General features: G+C 36.6%; 1 protein-coding gene across 1 annotated transcript in view; it reads left to right on the plus strand.

The window, feature by feature from the left end:
• Window positions 1-26,481, plus strand: part of EYS (eyes shut homolog) — an 883,205-nt gene that overhangs the window by 817,567 nt on the left and 39,157 nt on the right. The window contains exons 42-43 of the mRNA XM_035323172.1: window positions 11,993-12,165; window positions 26,143-26,325. Of these exons, the coding sequence (XP_035179063.1) occupies window positions 11,993-12,165; window positions 26,143-26,325 (356 nt within the window). The remainder of the gene's footprint in view (window positions 1-11,992; window positions 12,166-26,142; window positions 26,326-26,481) is intronic.

Here is a 26,481-nt window from a genome sequence, read left to right on the forward strand (position 1 = left end):
AACCACAACTCTTTTGCTGTGAGATCACCAGCTTTCATTCATAATTCAGAGCACAGCTGTGAATCCTCTGAGCCACTGTGAACATTGTGCTTATTTCTTCTAGGACACTGAGATGGATTTTTTTGTTTTGTTTTGTTTTGTTTTCCTTGTTATCCATCAGGTTGGGTTCAATAAAGTGTGATTTAGGGCTTTCTCACAGTGCCTCTGGAGTGCATTTGGAAAAACCCAGCCATTGCCATATGACAGTGGTAGCAATGTGCTGCAGGTTGTGTTCTTTGGAGAGCTGCGCTGCCTGACAGACAGGAGCGCACGGACTGCAGAGCAAGGTTCTCATTGAAATGATGATCAATGGAGGATGTGGCTTTTTAATAGCTTGGGTAATAAAAGGACAATACCTTTTCTCCAGGATACTTAGCCTTCATAAAACGGCACATAATACTATTTTAAGCATTGGCTGCAACCGTTTAAGAAGGAGGGAGGACACACCTTTGGCCATTCTCTGGCAGGCAGTGATGTATGAAGAAGTGATTGATGAATGATTTGTGATCCTGTATGACTTATGCAAGGTGATTTTTAGATGAATTCATGGTGCTAGTGCTCCTTGCATTTGGTGTGTTGCATTAGCAGCACAGCTTAGCTAGGTATACAAAAAGATATTTGATAAATAGCAGAGTGTAAAAGGTGCTCCACAAAAGCTACTTTTCTTGTCTTCTCTAAAATTTTATATTTATGGAGTCCTATGTAAAATATATTAGTTTGCATGTTTGGGGCATAGCTACACCAATCAGAAGAGAAATGTTACCCTTAGACAAAACAAATACACCAAAATCTTAGTTACACTTGTATATATTACAGACTTTTTTTAAGCACTGTCAACCACTTTTATAATGTTACATGTTACTTATAAATAATGTTAAATGTTACTTATAAATTTTACTTGGACAGCTTCAAATAATGTTTGTTTACAAAGTCTGTCTATAATATCTTTTTTCTACTTAGAGCTTTTATTACAGATACTCTCACCGTACATGGGTTAGTCTTTAATAGCAACAGTGTAATTAATGCCATATATATAAGCATTGTTCTGTGTGAGATTGTTTTTAGCAATGACAAATTTTACCTTCCTTAAAACAGACACTGTGTGGTATTCTCTCTGCACAAGTGATGCTGCCATAGCTACCACCTGTGGATTTGAACAATTATAGCAGAGACAGGCTTGCCATAGAAACACTCCAGCAATGAATCACTCCATTCTTCCAGTACTGCAATTTCTAGTCTAGCATAAATCCAATTGCTGGAACATGGGAAACACATAAATGATACCTTGGCATAAACAGTGGTTTAGATTATACTAGCAGACACAGAATTACATTATGCACAGAAAATACATTTAAAGGTAGCTATCCAAGTTACAGAAATTTCTATGAGAAAAGATTTTATGCACTGCAGAATCTTGGAGGACTCAAGTCAGTTTCTTACAGCTGCAGCACAGACTACTCTTTTGTTGCTTTCTTTACAATCACAATACAAATTAAATCCCAACTAAAATGTTTTGTGTTTAATTGCATAAGCAGAAACCACTGCCAGAGATCCCCTTCACACAAATACCATTCTGACCTGAATATTATTGCTGTGTAACAAATTAAAATATTAAGAGTATTAGCATATTTAAAAACAACTCTGTCACTGATCTCTTTGACACCTTAAAAAAGAAACGGTAGTGCAAATACAGAAGGAAAGGGGGATTTTAAAGGAATTTTCTGATGGAATAATTATAATTGCTGATTTTATATTTTAAAATAATCCAGTAGGAAAAAAAAATATTAATAAATGCTTATAACCTACCATGCTTTGTATCAGTTGCAGGTAAAGATATGATAAATCCTTATTTCGTAGGTGAATCAATAACAAATTGTCCTAACAAGTTATGGTGTTACAGCTGTGGCATACCATATTTATATAGATCATATATTAAATGTTCTAAGTGAATATTGACAAAGTCACAATTTCACAAATTAAATCCAAAAATTAAAAAAAAAAAAAAAAAAAGAAATTTCAGTCTTACACCCTTTTCTTCAATATACCACACACACACACAAATTGATTTCTGACTGTGAACACAAATACAAGGTTTTTATTTTGATGTTGGAGGCATTTGATTTGTAGTACATCCTGTTGTCACACAATATATTTTTGTGTATTAGCTTTTCAAGCCCTTGAGTAAAAAAAGCAACTTTTTTTTTTTTTAACTTTTTCTTTTTACTTTTCAAACAAGGAACAGGACTTACATCAAAGAATTCAGGTATTTTACCAGTTTCTATAGTTGCTAAGTGGTTTCTTGGAGATTTTTGTCTGTATTAAAGCATCTGCTACTGTGCTGAAGATTATGATCCTCATGAAACCAGTCAGCTGGTTCAGACAAAAACTGAACATTCACACAGTGGTCTGATGCTTCAGCAAGTTGAAAGCTATTGTGTGGAGATTCAGTCACGGGTAGGATTTCTGAGAGAAAGATGCTCTTTGATGTGAAAGCTGTTTAGTTGTTGGGGGACCTCAACTCCAGGGAACTGCCTTCCAGTCCTGAACCTCTTAAAAAGGCTTTACAAAGCACGTCAGAAAATGGAATCAGTTAACAGAGAAGTTGTTCTTGTTTGATTAATAATTGTATAATTCATTTGGTTAGCAGAGTGCTGTTTGTATTTTTAATTTCTACACATCTGTCTCATAATTCTAGTGTAATTTTTGGTATAGGTCTCAAATGAACTTTAGATTCCAGGCTATACTCTATGTTCACCTTTAACTACAAGAGTCTTTCAGAATACTTCTGGGAGCATTTTTCTCTTCTTGTTTGCAGCTAGCAATGCAAGAGTAAATCTTTTGGTCATGACCAAGAACAATCAGTAGGAACCCACCCATGCCTTTGATCAGGGACATAAAAGAAACAGAGAACTGAGCTTTTTGTTGGTACTCCTGAGCCACTTTTGCTCTTTGTCAATACAATTTTAATATTAAAGGATAAGCAGTCTAAAAGTAGAAAATGAGTACCCCCAAATTATATTTCCAATTATAATTATGCCTGCTGTGTGTTACAGTCTACATCCAAAGCTGTGACTTTTCAGGAGCACCACAGATTTCACTAGAGCCATCCTTATTTAACCAACTGAGCCAAGAAGTTTAGGAAAACTCCAAGCACTACTGGCATTATTAGTAAGTCCTTTTGTGTCCAGAAGCAGGATGTTTAAATGTCTTCCCCAACCTGTTTAAATGTGTTCCCCAACCTGTTGGATCTGCTATTCCAACCTGTTGGAGTAGCAGATCATGTTAACTAGCTCTAATGGGTGTTTTGCTGGTAGGATTATTGATACCAAAGGAAGACATTTTTGCATTAATTTTGCAGCAGATATGGATTTGGCAACTATGCTTGTTATAAGTTGACAGAAGAAAGTAAATAGGAAGGGCTAAAAGGTATTCTATCTTCTGGCTGCATTACGCCTCTGTCTTATTTTTTATATGCTTTTTTTTTTTTTCTTTTTTTTTCCTTAGGCACTCTCACTGCCTTTATGTGCTAACTTCAAAGCAAAAGTGCGACCACAAGCATCACAGCTCCTTCTGTGCTCATTTCCATAGATACACAAAGGGCATGCCTATAAAACAAAATAGAGATAATGGCTGTAGAAAAGGAACAACCAAGATAGTTTACATGAAGAGAGAATGCATAGTAATGTCAATATGTGCTAGTAAACTGAGAACATCCCCTGCTTTCCCTGAAGGATTAGCAGTCAGGATGAAACATACTGCCATGTTTTTACTACAGCTGGTAACTGTGCTAATTAGATTAAAGTTTGTCTGAGTTAGTTTAGCCTGGTATGTCATCCAGCTATGCCAATTTTCAAGAATAGAACATTTCTAACTGGTAGTTCTTGCATGTTTGAAAAATGGCAACGCTCGGTTTTAAAGCATTTGATTTCACAGTTTTCAGGGCACCTTGTACCCTTCATAATTCATAGCCATCATCCAGGAATGTGTGAAATCCAAAGCTGAGGCAGCAGGCAAAGTAAAAGATCAACCTACAAGACAGAACTGAAGCTATTGATAAAAAATATATTGTAAAAATAAATGAAAGCACACAGTGATTGCTGACTTTTGACTTCAATCAGTGTTGTCAGTAGCTCTGGTACTCACTATTTCTCCTGCACTTCTTATGTTCAAAAAGTTGTACAAGTTTAGGTAATTAGTCTTTGTAAAAGGCTTGTGCAGTCTGCTATATGTTACCTTTAATTTGCAGTAGGAGAATAATTGGTAGACAGATGAAGATTTGGTCCTTCAAATGTGCTTATAATCCTAATTGTTTTTGTTTTCTGTTATTGTGACTTTTGATGTCGCTTAAAGAATGAGCTTAATCTGAATTAAGTGTAGATATTCACTTGTGTAGAACCATGGGCAGAGGGAAGCTACAAAGTTTTCTTTAACCCTGCACAGCTCAGTTAATGTATAAAAAGAAATCCTGTGCTGCAGGGATTTCTTCCAGCTTCTGAGAGCCGGGGCACCCCAAAGAAAGTATGCACAAGGAGATGGGTCTGTGGCTTTCTTCTCCTCTCTTATTTTTGATAGTACAGGAAGACATCTGGAGTACAGTGGGGAAGCAAGTGAATCTCAAAAAGTGAGGAAGAAAGTGACAGAGGCTAGACATCCAAAATGTATGTCATGTATGTAAAGTATTTCGTTTAATATATGTTTTGTTTTAAATCATATTTGCTGTGATGTGTAGGCAGAAGGAACAAGGGACTACTTTTCACTAGCCACTGTGCAAACACAGAGAATATTTGACCACAAATGCTTACTGCTTTGAGGCATGGTTTGTAGGGAGGAAAGTTATCTTCTCCTAAGTCATATGAAAGAATCAGAAGAAAACAGCAAGCTCCGAGGTACATGGATAGCCAACATAAACAAGTATAATTAAAAATGAGAAATCACACACAAGCTTTGAATAATTAAAGAGGAGAGATATGACATCCTCATTAATGTTAAAATATTCTTGGAAAAGTATTACTGTGTTACACTGTTGAATGCATATTTTAAAATTATTATTATTATTATTTTTAAGATAGAAACAGGAAGTTCTGAGACTGAGATGAAACTAGAATGATTTGAGCTTGTACCTAGGATTGAAAAGAAGGTTGTCCAATTGAATATACAGGAGGTATTGGGAAGTAATTGTGTGAACAGTGCAATTTGCTGTAAGAACGGTGAAAATTCAAAGCCTAACTTACACTATTGTGTGAATTCCTACCAATTCCTGGCTTCCAGCCTTGTACATAGACCAAACTCTAAGATTAAAGTACTGATGATTAACTGCTTATCATTAGAAATGTTTTTCAAAAACAAAAGGTAATGGGCGCTAAATGGATAAGAAAATGCTGAGCCACTAATTATTGGAGTTGCAAATTGGTAGAAGAACTAGCAACACAGCAATGAAGAGGTGGTTATGAAAACTTCTTTCCATAAATTGAATTCACAATGGAGTGGATAGAGTTTGCATAAATAAAAAAAAAACTGTTATAGAAACAGAAAAAAGTGTTAGGAAGAAACTGAGAAAGCATAATGAACACTGGATTTACACAAATTATAGCTCTTTCTACAGTCTTCTGTTTCTGGATTTAGATTAAAACCTTTGTAGTTCAAAAGTATTATGCTGTTAATTTAAAATAAATGTTGTTATTTTACAAATTATTCACAGCTTTGTTCTTCAATTTTGTTATTATCCATCTCACAATCAGTGTAACAAACTATAGTTGCTCTATGAGGAAATGTTGAAACCTTTGAAATGACTAAATTACATAGTTCTACAACCTATAAATTCATCTAACGTTGCAGTGATGAATGGTTTTGTGCTAAAAGATTTCTTTAAAATTCTAACAGAAATGATTAATAGTATACAATGCTACTTTAATGAAAACAGGGCAAGAAGCAATATGATACATGCTAATGTTCAGCATTACTGTTTTGGATACAGTGCTGGTGAGTCTGCTTTGCAAGTTGTAAATACATTGAAGCAAAGGTTGATTAGGGCACTTCTGGGAGTGATTGCAAATGTGCTGTCATAGAAGAATTATGAGAGATTTTCAAAGGACAAATAGGAGTTAGGAAGCATTTTGTTTTCATGAGTTGGAGATCTGGCTACTACTTTGTCCTGTCTATGTTCCATAAAGTGCTAGTTTTTAATTATCAAAATCATTGCCTTTCAGCATTTTTTTTTTATTTTTTTATTTTTTATTTCATTTTCATAAATACACTTTAGCAGATTATAAAATCTATTTACCATGTGTCCCATACAACCCAAGGACAGGAAAGAATTGAAAAGTCTGAAGAGAATGGGGAAGGGCTAATAAGTGTCAGAGCCCTTGTGGTGGACCCAGTCTGACAGACTGCTATTTCTCTCCAAGATGTGGCCAGGGAGTGAATTGCTGCCCACAAAACCTGTTCTTACCAACTGTTGTTTGCTCTACTTTTTTTCTGAGTGTTCCCTTACTACCCACCATTATGTGTTACGTGTCCAGAAACTGTCTGCTTGATCAGATAGTTGTGTATCCTCTTATGTGACAGGAGCAATGGCAATTGTCACGTTATGGGACAGGACTTTATATGCATCCATCTTGTTAACAGATGGATACCTATCCTTCACGTGTGATGGGGAATCATCTGTATATTCACCTTATCCATGGAAAAGGGATTAAAGAGGTTTTATAAAAAGAACCTGTAAGAGGCACCATGGTCCTGAAACACTGGGTAGTACAGTATTAGCTATCTGAATGAATACGTTTTAAAATCAAATTTAACAGTTCTAAATTCCTGAAAACAGTGACCTCTTCACAGGTCTGAAATACATACTCTGTCAATAAGTAAAAACTCTTCCTCCTTCACCATTTCCATGAACCAAATGCAATCCTTCCCAAGTTGTAACTCACTTCACCATTTCCATGAACCAAATGCAATCCTTCCCAAGTTGTAACTCACTCCAATTTCAGAGAACTTTCTAGGGCTTAGGTATCATTTCAGGAGTGTATTCTTGTTTGAGGAAGCTCATATATTCTTAAAAATGATAAGATTGAGCAGATGCTTGTTGTTATTTGCCTGAGATGGATTAAGCATCTGTTTAATTAAATTTCTTAATTTGATTTTATAAATTTGTTTTCCCTTTGAGCTGAACGATTTTATATGCAAGGGTCTCTTGTTTATTGGCAGTAGGCAAAGAAAGTTCTGGAACCTTTTTGTCACTCATTTTCTCCATTTTGAAGTGAAACTGGATCCTTCCCACTCTAATAATTTTAACATGGATCAAAGAATTTGGAGATACAGGTTAAGTGTGAGATCTGCAGTACAATCAGGGGCCATTTAGTCCATGCTAAAACCAGCATAACAGTGAGAGTAAACCTGCCTCAAACAAAATTTAAAGCAAAAGCTTTTTTTCATGAGTGCACCCAACCAATCTGGAAGTATTTTTCCTAGGAGTTTTCAAAAGCAATTTTGTTCACAAGTGATTTAGACTTGGTTTAAAGAGAGCTTGTCAGCAGTTGTTTATACAAAGGGAAACAGTTTAGAAAGTACTTTCAGTGAAAGGAAAGGAAATTTAAAGTGAATCACCAGAGCTTACAGAATAATAATTCCTGATAGGGGAAAAAGGATTCAAAACAGTAAAGCTAACAAAAGCACTCAGATCTAGAGAAGATACCATAATTGAGGAAACCTGGCTGAAAGTACCAAAGCAGCAGGAAAGCTGAATTGATTTTTAGAGCTGTATAATACAAGGAAAGATTGGCAGACATATTATATACTAGAAAATCGCCTGCTGTGCACAAGGAAGAAATGCCTCTTTTATGTATTGTCCTTTGATATTTTTAAGATTATTGATGAGATACGGTTATCCTTCTGGTTGCAATGAGTTTCTGTGGATTTGTCATTACATGAAGCTTTCAGAAGAAGAACCTAATCACTTTTACATTATTTGAGTATTTTCTAGAAGAAGATTTAACAAGTCTTTCCATGAAGTGTAATTCAAATTAAACTGGCAAAGTATGATTCTCCTTTAAGTTTCCATTATTTTTTTTTAAATGGAAGTGGTAATAAATAATGGTAATAACTTTAATGGAATTACATCTATTATTTATTAACTGAAGTAGCTTGGGAAGCTGTTCCCTCCAATTTCTGTATCTTTATTTCAGATAATATAGCGATAGCAGTAAAAGAACTTGCTTCATTAAATATTGAACCCACTACAACAAGCAGGTTTATTAATTCTTACTTTAGCACTGTCATGATTATAAGGTGTTGAGTGCATTTCCTTTCAGGGAAACCCTCTCGCATACACGCAGGCAAATGGTGTGTGCAGTGCTTTCAGTGGGGATCACAGAACACTCAAAGGCTCTGTAGATAGTGGTATTCCACATTTATAGATAGAAGAAACACAGGCCTATAGGAGACTGTAGTGTGCTTTGGAGAACCACACCACCGTATCATCATAAATGATGTGTGTGATACATTACACAGAGGAATTGTAATATTGTGTTCAAAAAGGGAATTAGTTTTAAAGTCAAAAACTGTGGTTAAATACTGCTGTGACTGCGTTATCATCATGTTATAATCATTTTCTCTGCATGGTGCAACATTTAAAAACACTAAGCATCAAAAACTGTGTTGTCATCCCAAAGGTGGCACTCTTATACAAAACTTTGATTCCATTAACTCAGAGCACTGATGATTCCTGTAAAGATTCAAGGGGAAGAATTTCTGTTACTGAATTACCGATAGCGTGTCAGATGTTGCATGTGCTTCTTGATGATTTTCTTTCCAAGCCAAGGTCTACCTCAAAGATCAAAGAAATATTTTAACATGGGAAATGGTAATGAAAATTATACCCCTTACCATTTCAGAAGGGGACTGTAAGAAAGTGGGAGAACAGTTGATCTTCCCTACGCATGCTTCTTCATATACCATAAGGCTGGTGACATGAGGTGATGGTGCCCAAGGAGTGTTGCTCTTGTCTCTTCCACACCATTTCTGTGGTATTTCTCTCTTCTCCCATTTGCTCTCATTTTTTGTGACATTCCTTCTTCATATGATTCTAGATGTTCGTTCCATTCTTTTTCTTTATCTACTTCAGGAGTTCATCAGTACCCCCAGTTTAAAATCTGGGGCTATTTTTTTATATATATATAATATATACCATGTCTGCCTGATTTTCTTTTGAGGATTGCATCTGTAAATCTGCATCTATATTAGCAGATAATGCAGTTCAATAGGAGTAGATTTACAGGGCACATAAGTGCTGAGGACAACATCCTTACTACACCTTGTTTACAGGAGCTTTAACTCACACACAGTCTGGTCTGGCCCCATGCCATGAATGCCCATTAGCAGCCTGAGTACCTGAGGTGTGAGACAGTCTTCTGGTTTGGGTTCTTCTGAAGCTGAGTTCATGTACTCTTCAGATTACTCCATAATGTGACCCAAAGCATTTCAAATGGAGACAAAGAGATTTGCTTCGAAATCAGTCTCTGGATCTGAACTAAAACACTAATGTAGACAAGAAACATTTCAGCAAAACATTCTAAATTTGTTTCCAATTTTGCAGCCTCAAAATTCTGATATTTTCCTTGATGTTTCTATTGGGCAATATTCACTTTCTTCAGCCCACATTTATAATTACCAAATGACTTTTTCTTGGAGCCATTCATAGGTGTATGGTATAAGCAAAAGATACTGCTATTCAGATTCGCTTCCTCTTTTCATTCTCTGCATGCATTTATAAAGAATAGCAAGATACCATGAAATTGTGAAACCCACCTGGGAGAAGCGAACTCCCTAGTCGTTGAAGCATTTTTGTGCTCCTTCCAGCTGAAATTAATTCAGCAGAATATAGGGGACCTTGTACTTTTTGAAACCAAATACAGCAACAGATTGCTTCGAGAGAAAATAATAAGTCATTTGGGACTTTGTATTTCAGTACACTAATTCTTGTGAATTGGTTGTGATATTTATTCAGCGTGATTAACTATTATATTTTCAAGCTTTGTGTTATTTTGGAGAACTTTTTAAAAACTGTTTTCTTTGCCTCATTGGGAATCACTCTTCTTTGTCATTAGGGTTATTATATTTTGTTATTATATTTAGTGTTGATGTAAATGGTTAAGGAGTATTGTTTTAAAAACAGTAAAATGTTAAGACATTTCTCATTTTTATAATAATAAATACATTCCTCACAATTTTTGGTGAGTCTTGTTATTTTTAATCTTCTGTACAGCATTAAAAATAAGACTATAGAAGAAATGACCAATATTGATATACATAGTTCAATAAAGCAATATATTAAATTTCTTTTTTTTTAAAGCTGAAGACTAAAGTCTTTGTCTTTTGGCAGTCAGCAGTGATGATCTTTCTTCTCCTCTACAAACAAACAAACACGCACATTTGATAACTAATTTTAGAGAAGATCATCACTGTCAATTGTAGATTTCCAGGAATAATTCAGTTTATTGTTGCTTTTTCAATTAGCTAAACTATGTAATGATGATATTGAAACAGATGAAAGCAGGCTTTTTGATGCTGCACAAGTGAAGGCAACCCAGTACCTCATTTACATTCCTGTCCCAGTGTCTGCAGCAGATCTATAAATAGAATAGGCTACACACAGAAATTTATTATTGCAGCTGATAGCAATTTTCTTTTGCAAAGGTGTCTGGAGGCATTATTCATGAGATTCATTCTGGTAGACTTTCCAGCTGAGATTCTTGCTCCCCAGAACTGCGGGTGGTCAGTTTAGAAATATACTAATCAACTGCTATGCACAAGCTGTCACAAGACTTACTTGTTTCCTTCTTTAAAAGAAAAAAAATATGCAGCAGTTCTCTCAGAGCCAGATTATTTTCTCTAACTTGACTGCATGGATGTTGTAAGCAGCAGACACATTTTTAAAAATCACATTTGTTTCATATATCACCACTGAAATTCCTAATGATTATGCTATTATCAGGAAAAATAAAATGGCTGTGGTTTGACATAGCTCATATCATGTCTTCTGCATTCATACCCATGGGCACATGTGACCTAATCAAGTATAAGACATGTTTCTGTTCAATACTGATGATGTGTAGTAATCACATAAACTGACCTATCTAGCTGTCATCTGATTTCAGACATAAAGGGAAAATCAAATAAGGCCTTTAATGAAATGATATTTATACCAAGTGGTAGACAGGAATGCCTTACACTCGATGTATTCCTATTTCATTTTTATTTCCATTCTGTATCTGCCACTGTGCTATCTTTGCATACTAAAAAGATACTTCATAAAAACAGAATATGCACATTCTTACCCCTTGAGACTTATTGGGACTTATTTTTTCCTTTGCCTATTCTAATATTTTTTTCATAGTTGAGAACATAAGATATATGAAAGCAGATATATTTTCTGTTTATTCTGGTTCGATTTCAATATAATCACTACTGTAAGTATTCATATTTCAGTTTTCCCTGACTATGTTATCAAGACCTGTAGGTAACACCTGAATGTACAAATGGTTTGCAAAGTAAACTAGTACCTTTGCATATCTTGTTTTTCTTTCTTTACTTTTTTTTCTGATACATGATAGAAGAGCTGTTTTTCTTTAGCTGTTATTTTAACCATGTTGTGAAAGCAGCAGCACAAATAACTAATGAGACACATCAGAAACAGTCACATATTTTACCATGAAATGAAAGCTAAATTAAAATATAAAGCAAAAAAGAACCTGTCAACTCAAGTCACCCAGAAAACATTCTGAAATCTCCAATGCCAGGTACACAAGAAAAAATAAATAAATAAATAAAAAGGAGGGCAAATACAAAGAAATATATTACACTCATAAGTCAAATGTCACTAATTTTCTGTGAGAATAAAACCCATCCTTTCTTAAACATGTTTACATTTTTTGTTTCGTTTTTAATTTAAATTTTCCAGTGATGCAGAAAATTGGTTTTGTGAATGCCCTAAACTCTACTCTGGAAAACTCTGCCAGTTCATGAATTGTGATGAAAATCCATGTGGAAATGGTGCTACATGTTTTCCAAAGTCCAGGCGAGATGCTGTTTGCCTTTGTCCATATGGAAGATCTGGCATCCTCTGCAGTGATGGTAAGAACTGTATGTTTCATCTTTCTTAGAACACTGTTTCTATCATTCACAGAAGTTGTGTTAAGAAACAAGTCAAATACTTGGAAGACATTTTAAGTGACCACTTCCCCACTTTGTTGCCTACAAACGCATCCCTGCCCAATGCCCAGTCCCAAGCAAAGAATGTCTGAGCTGGGCACCTGCTTGGCATGTTGTTTCATAAAACACAAAGGGAGACAGAAAGATCATAGAATCATTAAAATGGTTGGAAAAGACCTCCAAGATCATCTGGTCCAACCATCCCCCTACCACCAATGTCACCCACTAAACCATGTCCCTAAGCACCATGTCCAACCTTTCATTGAACACCCCCAGGGACAGTGACTCCACCACCTCCCTGTGCAACCTGTTCCAATGCCTGACTGCTCTTTCTGAGAAGAAATGTCTCCTCATTTCCAACCTGAACCTCCCCTGGCGCAACTTGAGGCCATTCCCTCTAGTCCTATCACTGGTTACCTGCAAGAGGAGGCTGACCCCAGTTCCCCACACCTTCCTTTCAGGTAGTTGCATAGAGCAAAAAGGTCTCCTCTGAGCCTTCTCTTCTCCAGACTGAACTACCCCAGCTCTCTCAGCCGCTCCTCACAGGACTTGTGCTCCAGGCCCTTCACCAGCTTCGTAGCCCTACTCTGGTCATGCTCCAGGGCCTCAATGTCCTTGTAGCGAGGGGCCCAAAACTGAGTAGACAAGCCAGGAAATACTGGATAGTGGCTGAGAAAGGTATTTGTCTGAGAGCTTCTTTGGACAAAACATTTTCTCCTGTAGTTTAATTTTGCTGTACTTAGGGAAGCATGACTTTGTACATTTTGTATACAAAAAGATAGTTATAAACAGTACTTTCTGGACTGTAAGAATACGACCAGGTGTTACAATTTGATGAATTTCTTAGGTCAGAAAGAAAAACAAAATAAAAATGTAATGACAAGTAATGACTGACAGATCTGCATATAGAAAATAATCCATGATTCTGAGCTGATTCAGAAGTGCATTTGAAATGCTTTTCAAAATTAATATTAGGTAATGTTCAGGTCAGATCAAAAGATTGCATTGTCTTTTTCAACGTATCAAAAATGTTTACCTCTTATTTAAAATTTCCACAGTTTTCAGTAGAATATTTATGTTTTATCCATGTTTTCATCTCACCCTGACACTTGATTGCCAATAGTAAGTGTTTAGGTAAGTGTATAAAATGTATTGGTATTTTTCTGTCAGGGGTATTGGGACTTCATGTTCTGGGGTTGTTGTCTGCATATCACTTAGCCCTTGATAGATTTCTTCCACACACTTCTCTAAATGGTATTTGAGCCCATATAAATTTGAGGTACATCTTGTGACAAATGGCTCCAGGTGTAAGTGTGTAGCATGCACAGAAGTACTGCCTAGTCTTTGCTTGCATGTGTCAATTGCAATGACATATTGCAATGTGTCCAATAACCTTAATGTGTCAGGATTTGTGTGAGAATGGGATCTTTTAAACTTGTTCCCTATTTTGTGAATGTTCCCTATTAACCTTATGCATGCCTTGGCATCCTCATTATAAACTTCACAAAATTATTTCTAAAGAATCCAGATTGTTTCGTTAGACTTGGTACACCAGCCAGGCTTTATCCAGACTGCCTACTCTGTTCCTTTGCAGTCCTACTGCATCCTTTTTAAGATGAGGGTCCAGAGGTGACCTCAATATTCAAAGTGTGATAATGCCACAGTGGTGTTTGACATTTTTCTGTCAGAAGGACTGTCTTTTTCTTAATAATTTCTTGTATTCTATTTCTTTTTATAAGTATGCTGAGGTTTTCACAAAACCACCTATTAAAACTCCTAAAACTCTTCTTTCTTTGCTGACAGCAAGTTCAGAGCCCACCATTCTGTGTGTCAGGCTAGGACTGTTTCTGTCATATGCCTCAATTTACTAGGTTCTTTCACAACTCTTTGTAGTCAGTTTTCTCCAGTGTAAACTGAGAGAGAGTACACAAATTCATGAGTTTGGTTAGACTACAAACCTGAAGGATATGAAAGCACAGAAAGGATGAAATTTTATTGTGTGAAAAGGGAAAACATTTTCTGGATCATTACTGTAAGAAAGAAAAATGGGGGAGAAAAAACAACTTAGTAGGTCAGAGTATAAATCTTTCAGGGTGAATAAGTCCATGACAAGAAATTATTGAAACATGAAAAATTCTTCCACTAAGCTGTGTCTTAAGAGTTTAGTAGGAATAGAAATAAAGTGAGCACAGACACAAGTCTTGTTAAGTTGCTCTGAAAGTTAAAATGAGCTGCAAAAGGTCTTTTTGTCACATAAACTAAAACTGAACAAAAGAGGTGAGAAGCACAATGCAGTGAATGCGGGGTGCAGCCTTAAGAATAGTGCTAACAAAACCAAAGCTATACATTTGGTGTGGCATTTGAAGATAATTACAATGGTGGAACAATGTAAATTGCATTAGAAACATAAGCCAATTTTAATTGTTTACTCTAACAAAATGAGTGGCTCAGATAATAAATTTATTAGAAAGAAATGGTCCATAAAATTTAAAGACTAGAAACGTGCATATTTAATGAATTCTCCTGTTCAAGACACAGAAATAATATTGTCTCTACTATTAGTAATCACCAAGTTCATGCTACTTTGTGTGTGAAACTGAAGAAAAGCCTGTTTCTCCTAGCTCCTTATCAAGTAATTGATGGTCTTCATCAACATTTCTGTTGATGAACCTAGCATATTTAAACCCAAGCATGTTTATTTGTCAATGTGAATATAGCAAATGTACCAAACAGAATTGCAGGTTTTACTCCAGCACTGCTGCTCCTACCAGTAGAATTTTTTTGCAAAAGACAAAGTAAAAGTCACTCAAGATGTTGACAGAGCCACAAATGAGCCCACTGCTACAAGTCTTGCCTGTGTCAGAGCTCAAAGTGCTATCAGTTGAGTTAAGTCACACTAAGAACAACATAAAACTTTACAAATATCTAACAGAATATGATAATAAAACTGTTGTCACCAAGGAAGGAAGGAAGGAAGGAAAAATTGGCATGGGTTAAAAATACATCATTTGATGTGGAATGCACAGCATTCTAAAAGTGAGAAAACTGTAGAGCATTATACAAATGACAAACAAGGCAAAAACTTAAAGATGGAGGGTAACTTCTATTAGACTAACCTTTATAATATGGAAAAGACAGACAAGCTTCTGGGGCTAACAAGGACTTTTCAGTTCCTGAAGGAGATGAAGCATACTGCAATCTAACCAGGCTGGGAACAATTGCTCTGTGTTTATCCTAGTTACATTATACTAGTTCAGAAATCAAGAAAAGCTTTCTAAAAGCATGTCCATTTTTCCAAATATAAAAATAGTAAGATGCATTATCTGTCACTACACATCTTTTCTTGCTTTTATCACTAGATGACCAAGTTACTCTGACTGCACGTTGACCATTATATATTGAAATCTCTCTCGTAAAGCCACATAGCTAAGGTATAATGGGTCAGTGGGTGGGGGAACGATGATATGGGAAGACATGAACATTAAATTGCAATTACATAAAATCACTAGGTTCCTTTCAAGCTTCTTAATATAAAGGAACCCAGCTCTACTCTCTATTATCTGTTTTAGAAGCATTTCACTGCTGCTTCTTAGGGGAACAGGGCTGGATCCAGCAGCCTGGTAGAGGTGAGGCTGCTGCAGCTCCATGCCCCAGGTCCAACCCGGAGCAAGGCACAGCACATGTCCCCAGCTGCATATGTACAGAGAGCACACATATACACCCCACATGGACATATACACCTGTCCAGCCACACAAACCACAGACAGACACTTGGAGCACTCACACAAAGAGAGCACCAAAGTTCCCATCTTACACCACTCTCTGGCTGAGCACAATGGAGGTCTGCTAGTGAGAAAAAATAGAGCTGGTACCAAGTGGATCCCATCAGTGAGAATAAATAGAGATGGTACAAAGTGGATCATCTCAAAAACTGGGCTCACACCTTCAGTCTACCCAATAGCTGCCCCTGATCCCAGTCTCCCCAGTTGCTGGCACCTGGGTATACAAGCCCCCAAGAGCTGGCTGGGACTCCCCTGTAGTCTCTCCTTTGGGGGAGATGCACCCGGATCCCACAATGTGTCCCATGCCCCCAGGCAGCAATCCCCCTCAGTCCTAAAGGTACTCCAGGATCGTGGTTGGTGCCATGCTGGGACACTGGGGCTGAGGCTCTCCTGGGACAGCCTGCACATGGTGCCCCTTCCTCTGGAGGCCGATATGGGTTTCTACCTGCCTTTGGGCTCTGTGCATCTCTGGGCTTGTGGAGATGGGCCTGTGGTGGGCTGATGGCTCTTGTAATGGGCCACAGGTATCTGGGGCAGGGGGTTAATTGAGTTCCACCCACCTGCTGGTACCTCTGTGCTGCTTTCTGGGGGCACGGTTGAGCTTTTATCATATAACCCAAGACTATTGATTTGCAGCATTAAAAGCCCTCATGAAACAAATTGATGCCTGAAAGAGGATTGTAGTCACTGGAATAGAAAACAGAAAATATTTAGCAATTTACATCACCAATATACAATAATTTGGAATAGAGATGAAGTCTGCATGGGCAGCTTGACTCAATCTCTGAAATGTCTTAGGTTTTTTAAGCTGTATGTGAAGGGATCTAGAGCATTTAAACGGAATCCAGTTATTGATTGTAGGTTTGTGTAAAAACAGCCAAAATTAAAGCCCTGGTCTGATAAATTTCCTTTTACATTTAATTTAGTAAAAAGTGGCTTACATTGTGTTTCTTGCAGATTGTAAATGCAAATGTCTGTATCTTCCTACTCCGGTATTTAGGATCACACTGGTGAACGCAAGTGCTTGCAAATAGTACCATTTCAGACCAAATGAACATATATTCTCCAACAGTGCTAAGAACATTTTTTTCTGTGAAACGATTTTTAAAATACCTCCTATATATATAATTTTTCTACTTTTAAAAGTTAGTCAGGAAGACATATCAACAACTCATTATGGAAACAAATGAGGATTAGTTTAGAACTAGAATGGGCTGTCACCTGGAGAGCTTTATCATTTCATAAGATCTGATTTAAATGAAAAATTGGAGTCCTTCCTCCACTCAAGCAGAAAGCCTGAGCTCAAACATGTCCTTATCATCATACTTCAACTCTTTTAAAATATAAGAGAATTTTAATTATAAAAAATTAAATAGAAATGTGGCCAAATTACTAAGGATAATATGAAATGCAAGTCAAGTATTTTCAGTTAGCCTAAACTATTAAAAATACTTGTCACCAATGTTCACCATTCTTGTACATCAAAAAAAAAAAAAAATCAGTTGATATTATCTCAGTAGTCAGCCTTTCCTTTTTTCTTTCTCTTTCTCTTTTTTCTCTTTCTCTTTCTTTCTTTCTCTCTTTTCCTCTTGTCTTTCTTTCTCTTTCTCTTTCTCTTTTTGTCTTCCTTTTCCCTTTCCCTTTCCCTTTCCCTTTCCTTTTCCCTTTCCCTTTCTCTTCTCTTCTCTTTCTCTTTCTTTATCTTACTCTTTTTCTCTTTCTCTCTTTCTCTTCCTTTTCCTCTTTTCCTTTTCCTTAACACCTTCATTTATGTACAATCTGGGGTCATCCCCTGTCTCATATAGGAACTTGATACGGTCTGTAAAACATGAGGTCCATATGTTTGAAATAAGGTAAGGAATTCAAATGTAAAAAAACTCAGAAACTGTAAAGAGGAAATATTCAGATGTCACTCTAATGCTGAGTTGTGATGACCTCATAAATGCTGATAAAAATATGAAATACAAATGGTTCATTCACCAGGAATGGAAATGAACACCTGGAGTTCTCAACCCTTGATGTGGTTAATTATATATTACACAAGAAATTAGGCCCTTCTGCAAAGCTATTGTTCATAATAGGAAGCATTTTATGCTTCAGAGTCAAGGGCAAGCACTTCATATATACAGAGATAAATTTAAAAGAAGGAGAAGCATTTCATTGTGCATTGCAAAGATGAGTAATTGCCTCTTAGACTAAGCTGCAGAGTTTATTTTAGTTTCACTGTGTGAAGGTATAGGTGTGACAAGATAAAACAGAATCCTAACTGTGACATTGTGTTTGATGAACACATACTGAAAAGGGCTGTGCCCAGCATGTATTCTCAGCACTCTGTAAATATGTTCATTGCAACACATTTCTGAGCAACATTTATGGTAATGTTTGCCAGTCCAGAGGGTCTGGCCTGTGTTTTCTGTAGGATGTATTCCCCCATGTATAAAATTCATTTCAAAGTGCTGAAGTGGGAATAGCCACTTGCTCCAAACTCTGTGGAGTGAAAATCAGCCTGCAAGTGAAGTGTTCTCTGCAGCTATGTTTGTCACACAATGTCACCTTCAGAGTTTTTTACATCTGCAGACTAAATTGTGCAGTTCAGTGATGGTGGATGCCCAAGGGGAATTTCCTCAGATTAAAAAAAAAAATGCCTCACAAGGCTCTTGGTCAGTGGTAAGAGACTTTGGGGAATGCTGATCAGGATTTCTTTTCTTCCCATTCAAGTGAATTTATTTTCTGGATCATGTGCTTTTGTCTGGGCCTTAATTTCCCTCTTTCCTTCCCTCCAAAGTAAGGTATGTCATAAAAATTGTACAAAACACACATACACACAGTCACACGCACACACTCGATGTCACTGCTATATTACCATTTTTTCAAATTCATACTTTCATCCTTGAGCAGTTAAATCAGTTTTATTATATCAAATCTCAACTTCCACTTAGAAGTTAAAAAATTACAACTCCATAGAGTTACAGAAATAAGCTAAGCTAATAGGGCCCATGGGCTCTATAACAATACTACATAACTATACCGTTAATCCCACAAAACAGATAAAATGAATGCTTGAGATATTTTTCTTGGGGGAGAGCACACACCTGAATTTGCCATTATGTGGATCACTAACTCCTCATACAGTAGTCTTCCAGACTTCTACTACGCCCTTGAAATCTCAGTTGGCACAGCTCCTTCATGCAGCTCAGGCTACCCTTACCTTTACCTCCTTGCATTTCACAGAGCTTCTGGTAAGGAAAGTGGGTTGATTGTTAAAGAAAACAGTTTTTTATGTAGAAATAGCAAAACACGTAGAATAAATACCAGCTTAGTTCGCTCATCTCACCTCTACTTCACAAGTTTTGCTGTATCAGTTACCTGTCCATACAACAAGCCTTCTATCTCATTTCCACTGTTGGTCCCTGAGTACCTCCCTGTCCTCCCTATTCCTCTGCTTCTTTCCAGGCACAAAGGACAGGGGAGTTGTAACGGGGAGTTTCAGCAGAGAGTTCATCTCCCTTCACCTGTCAGCCAGCAATCCCTGATCTGATACCTTGTAATGTAATGCCATGCACAGAAAGAGGTTCCTGCCTCAGAGGTACCTGCAGAGAGGTACCTTCCCTGTGCCAGAGGTCTGCATGCAACTTAGTATTTAAAATCGGCCATTGTGAATATATATTGATTTATAGAAATGGATTTGTAATTTGCTTTGCTTTGTTAAGCCAGCCACTTTCATTAGGAGCATAGCTTGTCACTTAAACACCTATCCTTCTTGCTGCCTCCTTAGAAACATGATGAGTAAGAGCATGAACAGACCAGCAGCACTTAAAATGTTTTTTTTTTTTGTAAACTCAGCAAAGAAAATATTTTTCACTATCTTCATCCTTATTTCTAAGTTCAAGAGCAACATTTTGTTTACTAAAAGCTGTACTGCAAACCAGCAAAAGGAATAGTGGCTGCAGAATTTCATGATGACAAAGGGCATATTTCTGAAGAATTTTATACATCTCGGAAGGCTGGAAAATATAATGTTTACCAGTTATTCCCACTTCAATATTGTCTTCTCAAGTATGTGAGTTGTTTTTTAGGAGAATTGATTAATACTCATCCCAAAATGTATATGGCTGCTCATCCTGGGGCCAGGCACTCAGCTGATAACTGTTCAGAGATAGTCAATTATAATGTAAAGAATTGGCTTCTCTGATTGTAATTCTACAGCCTAAAGTCTTCACCTCTTTTTTATCCCATTCATCTGTCTTGTTTTTTACAATGAATTGTAAAGCTGTGGTCGAAGATGTATTGGCAGTGAATGCTGAAAGGAACATTTATTTTAACTCATAACAGAAAATTCAAAGATAATGAAACCATTTTTCTCTTTCTTCCTTGTCACTTTATTCTCTCCTCTTTGTTAAGATTTGTTTCAAACTATACTTGCTTTTTTCACCTCCCACTTTTGCATTCACCTCTGATGAGATGTACAGTCCTAGGGAAGTAGGTAGCCAACCGTTTTTATATATTTATATAATGGGATAATTTGTCATTATTTGTTTGCGAGGCAATGGGACATATCATACCTTATTACCTGTTTGGTACTGGGAATGCAGAATAGGACAGTGATAAATGGCGTAAGACTGACAGAGAGACACAGGACAAGATCAAGGACAAAAAAGTTGATAAAATGCTTCAAGTTCTCTGTCAGAGCTGTTTGTGTTTTAGGCACAGTTAATTTGGAGTGTGGCTTTGCATGGCTCATAAGAATAGCCTTTGGGACACAGCAGTGCTTTATAACTTCATACTGTATACTGCAAAAGCAAAAGTGTGGGAATCTGGCTTGGATGGTGGCTAGGCAGGAAAAGGAAAATAGCAATGGAGCCCAATGGAGACAGCTGTGCCCTCTGTTCTACCTTCAGCAATTAAGCGTTTTAAAAATAACATTTGAAGAACTGTTTCTCAATGAAAAGAAGGCTGCAAGATTACAGTTTTCTACCTTGGCTCCATACATTTACAATAAAAAGATAGAGAATAAAAGGAAAAGTAAGAGTTATGTTACTTGATATGAATTTACCAACTACTGTTTTTCATATAGTTGTAGGTTTTTTGTTTGTTTCTTGCATTTTTAAGTTAAACATATGTAAGAGTATGGCAAAGTAGTCTGTTTTAAATTTAGACTAACGAAGGTCATTGTATGAAAGATAACTCAAAGACTGAACATTTTACACCGATACATATTTACTGTAACCTTTCAGGTTTTGATGTGATTGGATAAAGACCTGCTGATAAATAATATTTAGTGCGGAGAAGAATCATGATTTAAAATCTGGCATAAAACTATAAGCAACCACCCAGAAACAGATAAAACATGGCTAAGTATCTCCTGACAAGTTAAATTTATTAGATTAGCCTGAAATGCAAGCTTTTGACTCAGGATTAATTAACATATCTAAATACTTTTCAACCTCCAGAGATCACCGTAGGGAGGACTATTTATGAACACTTGCTGTGTGTACCTGCCTGCTAAAGATAGGGTAGTTAATTAGACGCTGCTGCTCACTTTTAATAGGTGTCAGAAACTGCTCCAACACTGTGGAGAAAACTGTGAAGAACAAAACCAAAATAACTTATAATGGTTTTCACAAAATATGCCTGTGGGGCTACAGTTGCTTTGTGTGGTATTTCTCCTTTTGGTGACCGTATGGCTTATGTAAGTATAGGTCCAGATGGTGGTTGTGCATCACCTCAGGTAGCATTCAGGTACTGTGCACACAGCGGTGAGAACAGGCACAGAGGGGAGCAAGGGTGGGATGTGAGTGCTGTTTGACAAGTGCAAGTAGTCCTTCCACTAGCCAACAATAAAGGAGGATAGTCTAATCGAGGAATTATTTTAAATTCCCCAAACCTGTCGGTGCGTCTGAACTCCTCATCCAGAGAAGAGGCTGTGCACTGCTGCCTGCTGGTCTCTCTAATAACCAGGGTTATGCAAATCTTACACTTAGCCCAGTATTAGTGAATTACTGGTTTTACTGTTGTTTTAACCTGGGTAATTGTACTCCTGTTTTTTGTTTGTTTCTGTGCCGTTATTCTGAGATAAATTGTTTATCCTGAAAGCCACTGGTTGGTGGTATCTGTTATTGTATCCAGAAGCTCTAGCACAGCAGGCATGCCTTAAGTGCCTACGTGCTGGATATGTTTTTGAGAATACTTCACAGCCCCAGCAAAATGCATGGATACAGTCAGAGCTGGGCAAAAAGGCCATAAAGGGATTTAATTATCATAGAATCATTCAGGTTGGAAAAGACCTCTGAGATCATCTAGTCCCACCTTTAACCTAGTACTGACAAGATGATGAGAGGAGATGTTCATGTAGCCAAAAGATGCAAATTAAGAAAATTATATCTTGTCAGGGATTTTGAAAGGGGCTGGGCTCAGACACCCAGGGTTAAGAAAGTGAAAAGCTCAGTATGCAAGGAATGCTTAGTGGCTGTGCTTTAGCCTGGAGTTTAGACATCCATACTCAGTTCTTCAGTCCACTTCAGCCATTGTGTGCCACTTTGAACACATAATTTAGTTTCTTAGTGTCCTACAGTTCCCATTCTTTAAAACCAGAGGGGGAAAACAAACAAACAAACAGACAACAACAACAACAAAAAAAAGTTTCCTTATTTCACAGAGAACTATTTCAGAATTTCTAAATCATTCAGTTTTATGGCAATGGATACCAAAAACAAAGGAGATGCAGACTGGGAGGTAGTTGCAGGATACAGAGAAGGTAAGCTTCATCCCATCTAACTTTAGAGGTGTATAATACTCTCCTCTGACTTACTGCCCAAGGCTGTTTATGTGCTTGGTCATGTGGGGTCAAATTAGCATTTTAGAATGCTATGCACCTGACCTACATAAGTGTTGTGTTTTAGATGAAAGAAATTGCATCTTAAATATGCTTAATATTTCTACCAACAAAACACACAACCTGGGATAGCCAGCTCTTACATGGACTTCTGAATCATATATGCCCTCCAGTGGTCAGATCACTGCCACCCATGTGTGCACTTGTGTGCATTACTTCTAACAAGTGGGAGGCTTAGGACCTAGATGTTTCTTTCCTATTGTAAATAAATATTGAATAAAATAGAAATAGGCAAGTAATGTTGTGAAATTAAAAAAAAAAAAAAAGTATAACAAATATTAAATGCCAATATGATTTTTTTTATTGTGACAAAGAAACAATTATTACATAACAGATTTATTTAGTTAGTTAGTTATTTTTGTACGCATGCATAAGGTATGATGCCATGTAAGCCTTCTCTTTATGGAGAACTTGTAAGTAAAGTGCAATTCTTATACTCAAGTAGTAGGTACCCAAGTGTAGGTAAAATTGCAATGTAGGTAAGGTCTGAACTGGAATGTTTATCGTGACTTGGATAGAAGAAAGAGCTCCCATCTTCTTCGCCTGCATAGATGTTCTTTCAGGGTACACCCATGTTAAAGGACATGGATGTAAACCATTCATTAAGGGTCCTCTCAGAAATAGCTGTCCTGCCTTCGAGAAATCTTAAGTAATGTGTCACGTTAACATTCTCTGATACATCTTCTTCAGTATGGTCTTCTCCCTTTGCACAGTGTTCTTTAAAACATGTCACTTCTATCTAGGTGTTTCTAACTTGACTATTACTGAGGCATCCATTAGACTCTAAACTGATATTTCTAAGAAGTATTTTAAGCCTATTTGACAATGTCTGTCAAGGTTTTGACATTTGATGGCACATGGGTTGTAATTATTCTTGTTTAAATGACCAAAGAGATATGTTCTTTGTTGAGAGTAAGATGTTTGACCCTTTTTTTCTAGGACATGTCAAAACTGCTGTGAATTGAAACTGATATACAGTAATCTAATACAGTTATGCAACAACTTTCTATATGTTGTGTAGCACCTGGTCAGTGGGAGTACTATCCTCCTAGTGTCCTGTTGTTGTTCACTTTATAAGGCATTCCTATGTCAATGTTTAAATCCATCTATATAGGGAGAATTACCTGGCTCTGTGGACGTACATGATAGAAATTACTTTTCCAGTTATAAAGTCAAGCATGAAAAGAAAACAATACAAAGTTCTCCTTCATTATAAGATCTTGTCTCTTAAGTATTTTGTGTTGTATTAGATAATAGACAGAAAGAAAATAGAAGGAAAGAGAGAGAGAGAAAGAGAAAAAGAAAGAAAGAGAGAAAGGAAGCAAGAAAGAGAGAAAGAGAGAAAGAAAGCAAGAAAGAAAGAAAGGAAAGAAAGAAAGAAAACTCGCATTAAAGGAGCTATCTGTCATAGCTTCCTGAAAATAAAAAATAAAAATAAAAATAAAATAAAAAAAAAGTGGAGAACTTGAGCTGTCCTCAGCCATGTTGAGGTAGTCTGAGGGAATACTCAGACTGTGGCCAACACCAGATTTAAATATGAGAGTTGTGTTTCTTCTTCAAATCAACATGACTCATAAAGGTCTAAGACCTGAGGTTTCATTCAACGAGACTATGTTGATAAGAACAAAACCATTGCCAGTTTTCTTGTAATTAGGACAAAACAACCATTTCAAATGGAAATTTCCTGGCTCCTGTTTGAAATCACAGAACAAGGCATAATGGGCCTCATATGAAGTAGTGCTTAATAAATGGGACAGTACACACTGTATTGCTGCAGACTTGAATTTTGTGCCATAAAAGGTTTTCAGCAGCTACATCTGCACTTTTGTCAGGTTCAGATAATAAAGTAATCAGTGTCAATGTGGCAAATTTCCCAGGTTGCAAATTTAGAAATAGATTCCACAAACTAGAGGTGGTGATATCATTTGCATAATTACATTTGACTGTTTCTCCCAAACTGTATGTATTTAGGGCTAGATGTTTAAAGGTAGTTAGGCCAACATAGATTTGCTTGGCGAAGATTATAATTCTTGACCAGGATTTCCCAATCTGGTTTGTACACAGCAAATGTATGCATTCCTTCCTCCCCTAATCCGTCCTACTGCCATCATTAGTAAAGCTAGATCCAGCTACATTTGGTGCTCAGATCAATTGCGAATAAGTGCTCAAATCTTTAAAATCTAACCCCCACACCCAGCCTTTCAGGATTAAGCTTCACTCAGATAGTCTGCCTTTTTATCCTGTTTTTCACTAAATCATGTTGTCAATACAAGCATTATGTTATCTTTGTTCTGAACACTGACTGCAAGAATTGACAGCAGCCTGGATACTTGGCTCCAGCAGAAAGTCCTTGATGCCATGTAGGTGCTTGAGCCAGAACTCTACTGACTGTTTACCAGTACAGGTATACGTGTACAGACTTGATTTTACTTACATTTTTATCTGCTTTTTTTAATTCTACTGTTTGTTTTTTTACCATATAAAGTATAAAATTCTGCATCAAAAAACTGGTAGGTTTTTGAATGAACTTGTAACTTTTACTGCTTTTGAGGAAGCAGGAGCTAGCAAACTATTTTAGAAAGCTACATGCTTTTTTCGTCAATGCCTAACGTTTGCATTAAATTGATCCTTAATAATAATAATAATAATAATGTTAAATAACTTGTCAGTACTGTAAATTTTACATTTTATAAACTAAGTTCCTGTATATTCAAACATTTCAAAGTTTATGGAAAATAATGTGAAACGATATAATATATGTAGGTCCTTTTCACAGCACTGCAAATTCATCGTATCATGATGATTATTTCTATTACTTCTCCACCTGTGAAGAACTGCTATTCCTTAACCTCTTCAGTATATCCCTGTACTCATTTTCACTGAGATGTATGTAGGATGGCATTTATTTTAACAGGAGAATTTGTGTGCTTTCTTTTGTCTATCTGAGTTCTGAGTAAATATTGCAGTGTATTTCAGTTTATAACAATACTATATAGAGACCAGGAGATGGCAGTAGTTGCCAGTGATTCAGTTGTAAAAGAAGGGCTGTTTGTAAAATGAAAGGAAAAACTGAGCTATGTCTGCATGTATGTAAAATATTACAGCATATCAATTTATTGGTATTTATTAAGTTTTAATTCTAGAACAGACTATTAAATATAAATTGCAAATATGCATGTTAAAGAATTTGCCCTAACACTGAATTTCTGTTTCTTTTAAACACAGTTATTAGTATTAGCCAGCCCAGTTTCAGTGGCACAGATGCTTTTGGCTATACTTCATTCCTAGCTTATTCTACAATCCCAAATATCACCTTCTACTATGAATTCCGCTTGAAATTTCAGTTGGAAAATCACCACTCAGCTCTGCAAGATAACCTGATATTTTTCACTGGACAAAAGGGCCAAGGTAAGCTTTATTATTGTTACATATTCTTACAGACTTTAGAATATTCATCAGACAAGTAGGATGAAAATATACACAGCTTTTTCTTGATTCTTTTCATGATATAATTTCATTGGGAAGAAAATAATCTCTTCAATACTTTATGGATTTGTAAACACA

Source organism: Oxyura jamaicensis, chromosome 3 (assembly GCF_011077185.1).
Source record: "Oxyura jamaicensis isolate SHBP4307 breed ruddy duck chromosome 3, BPBGC_Ojam_1.0, whole genome shotgun sequence".
Taxonomy (NCBI): domain Eukaryota; kingdom Metazoa; phylum Chordata; class Aves; order Anseriformes; family Anatidae; genus Oxyura; species Oxyura jamaicensis.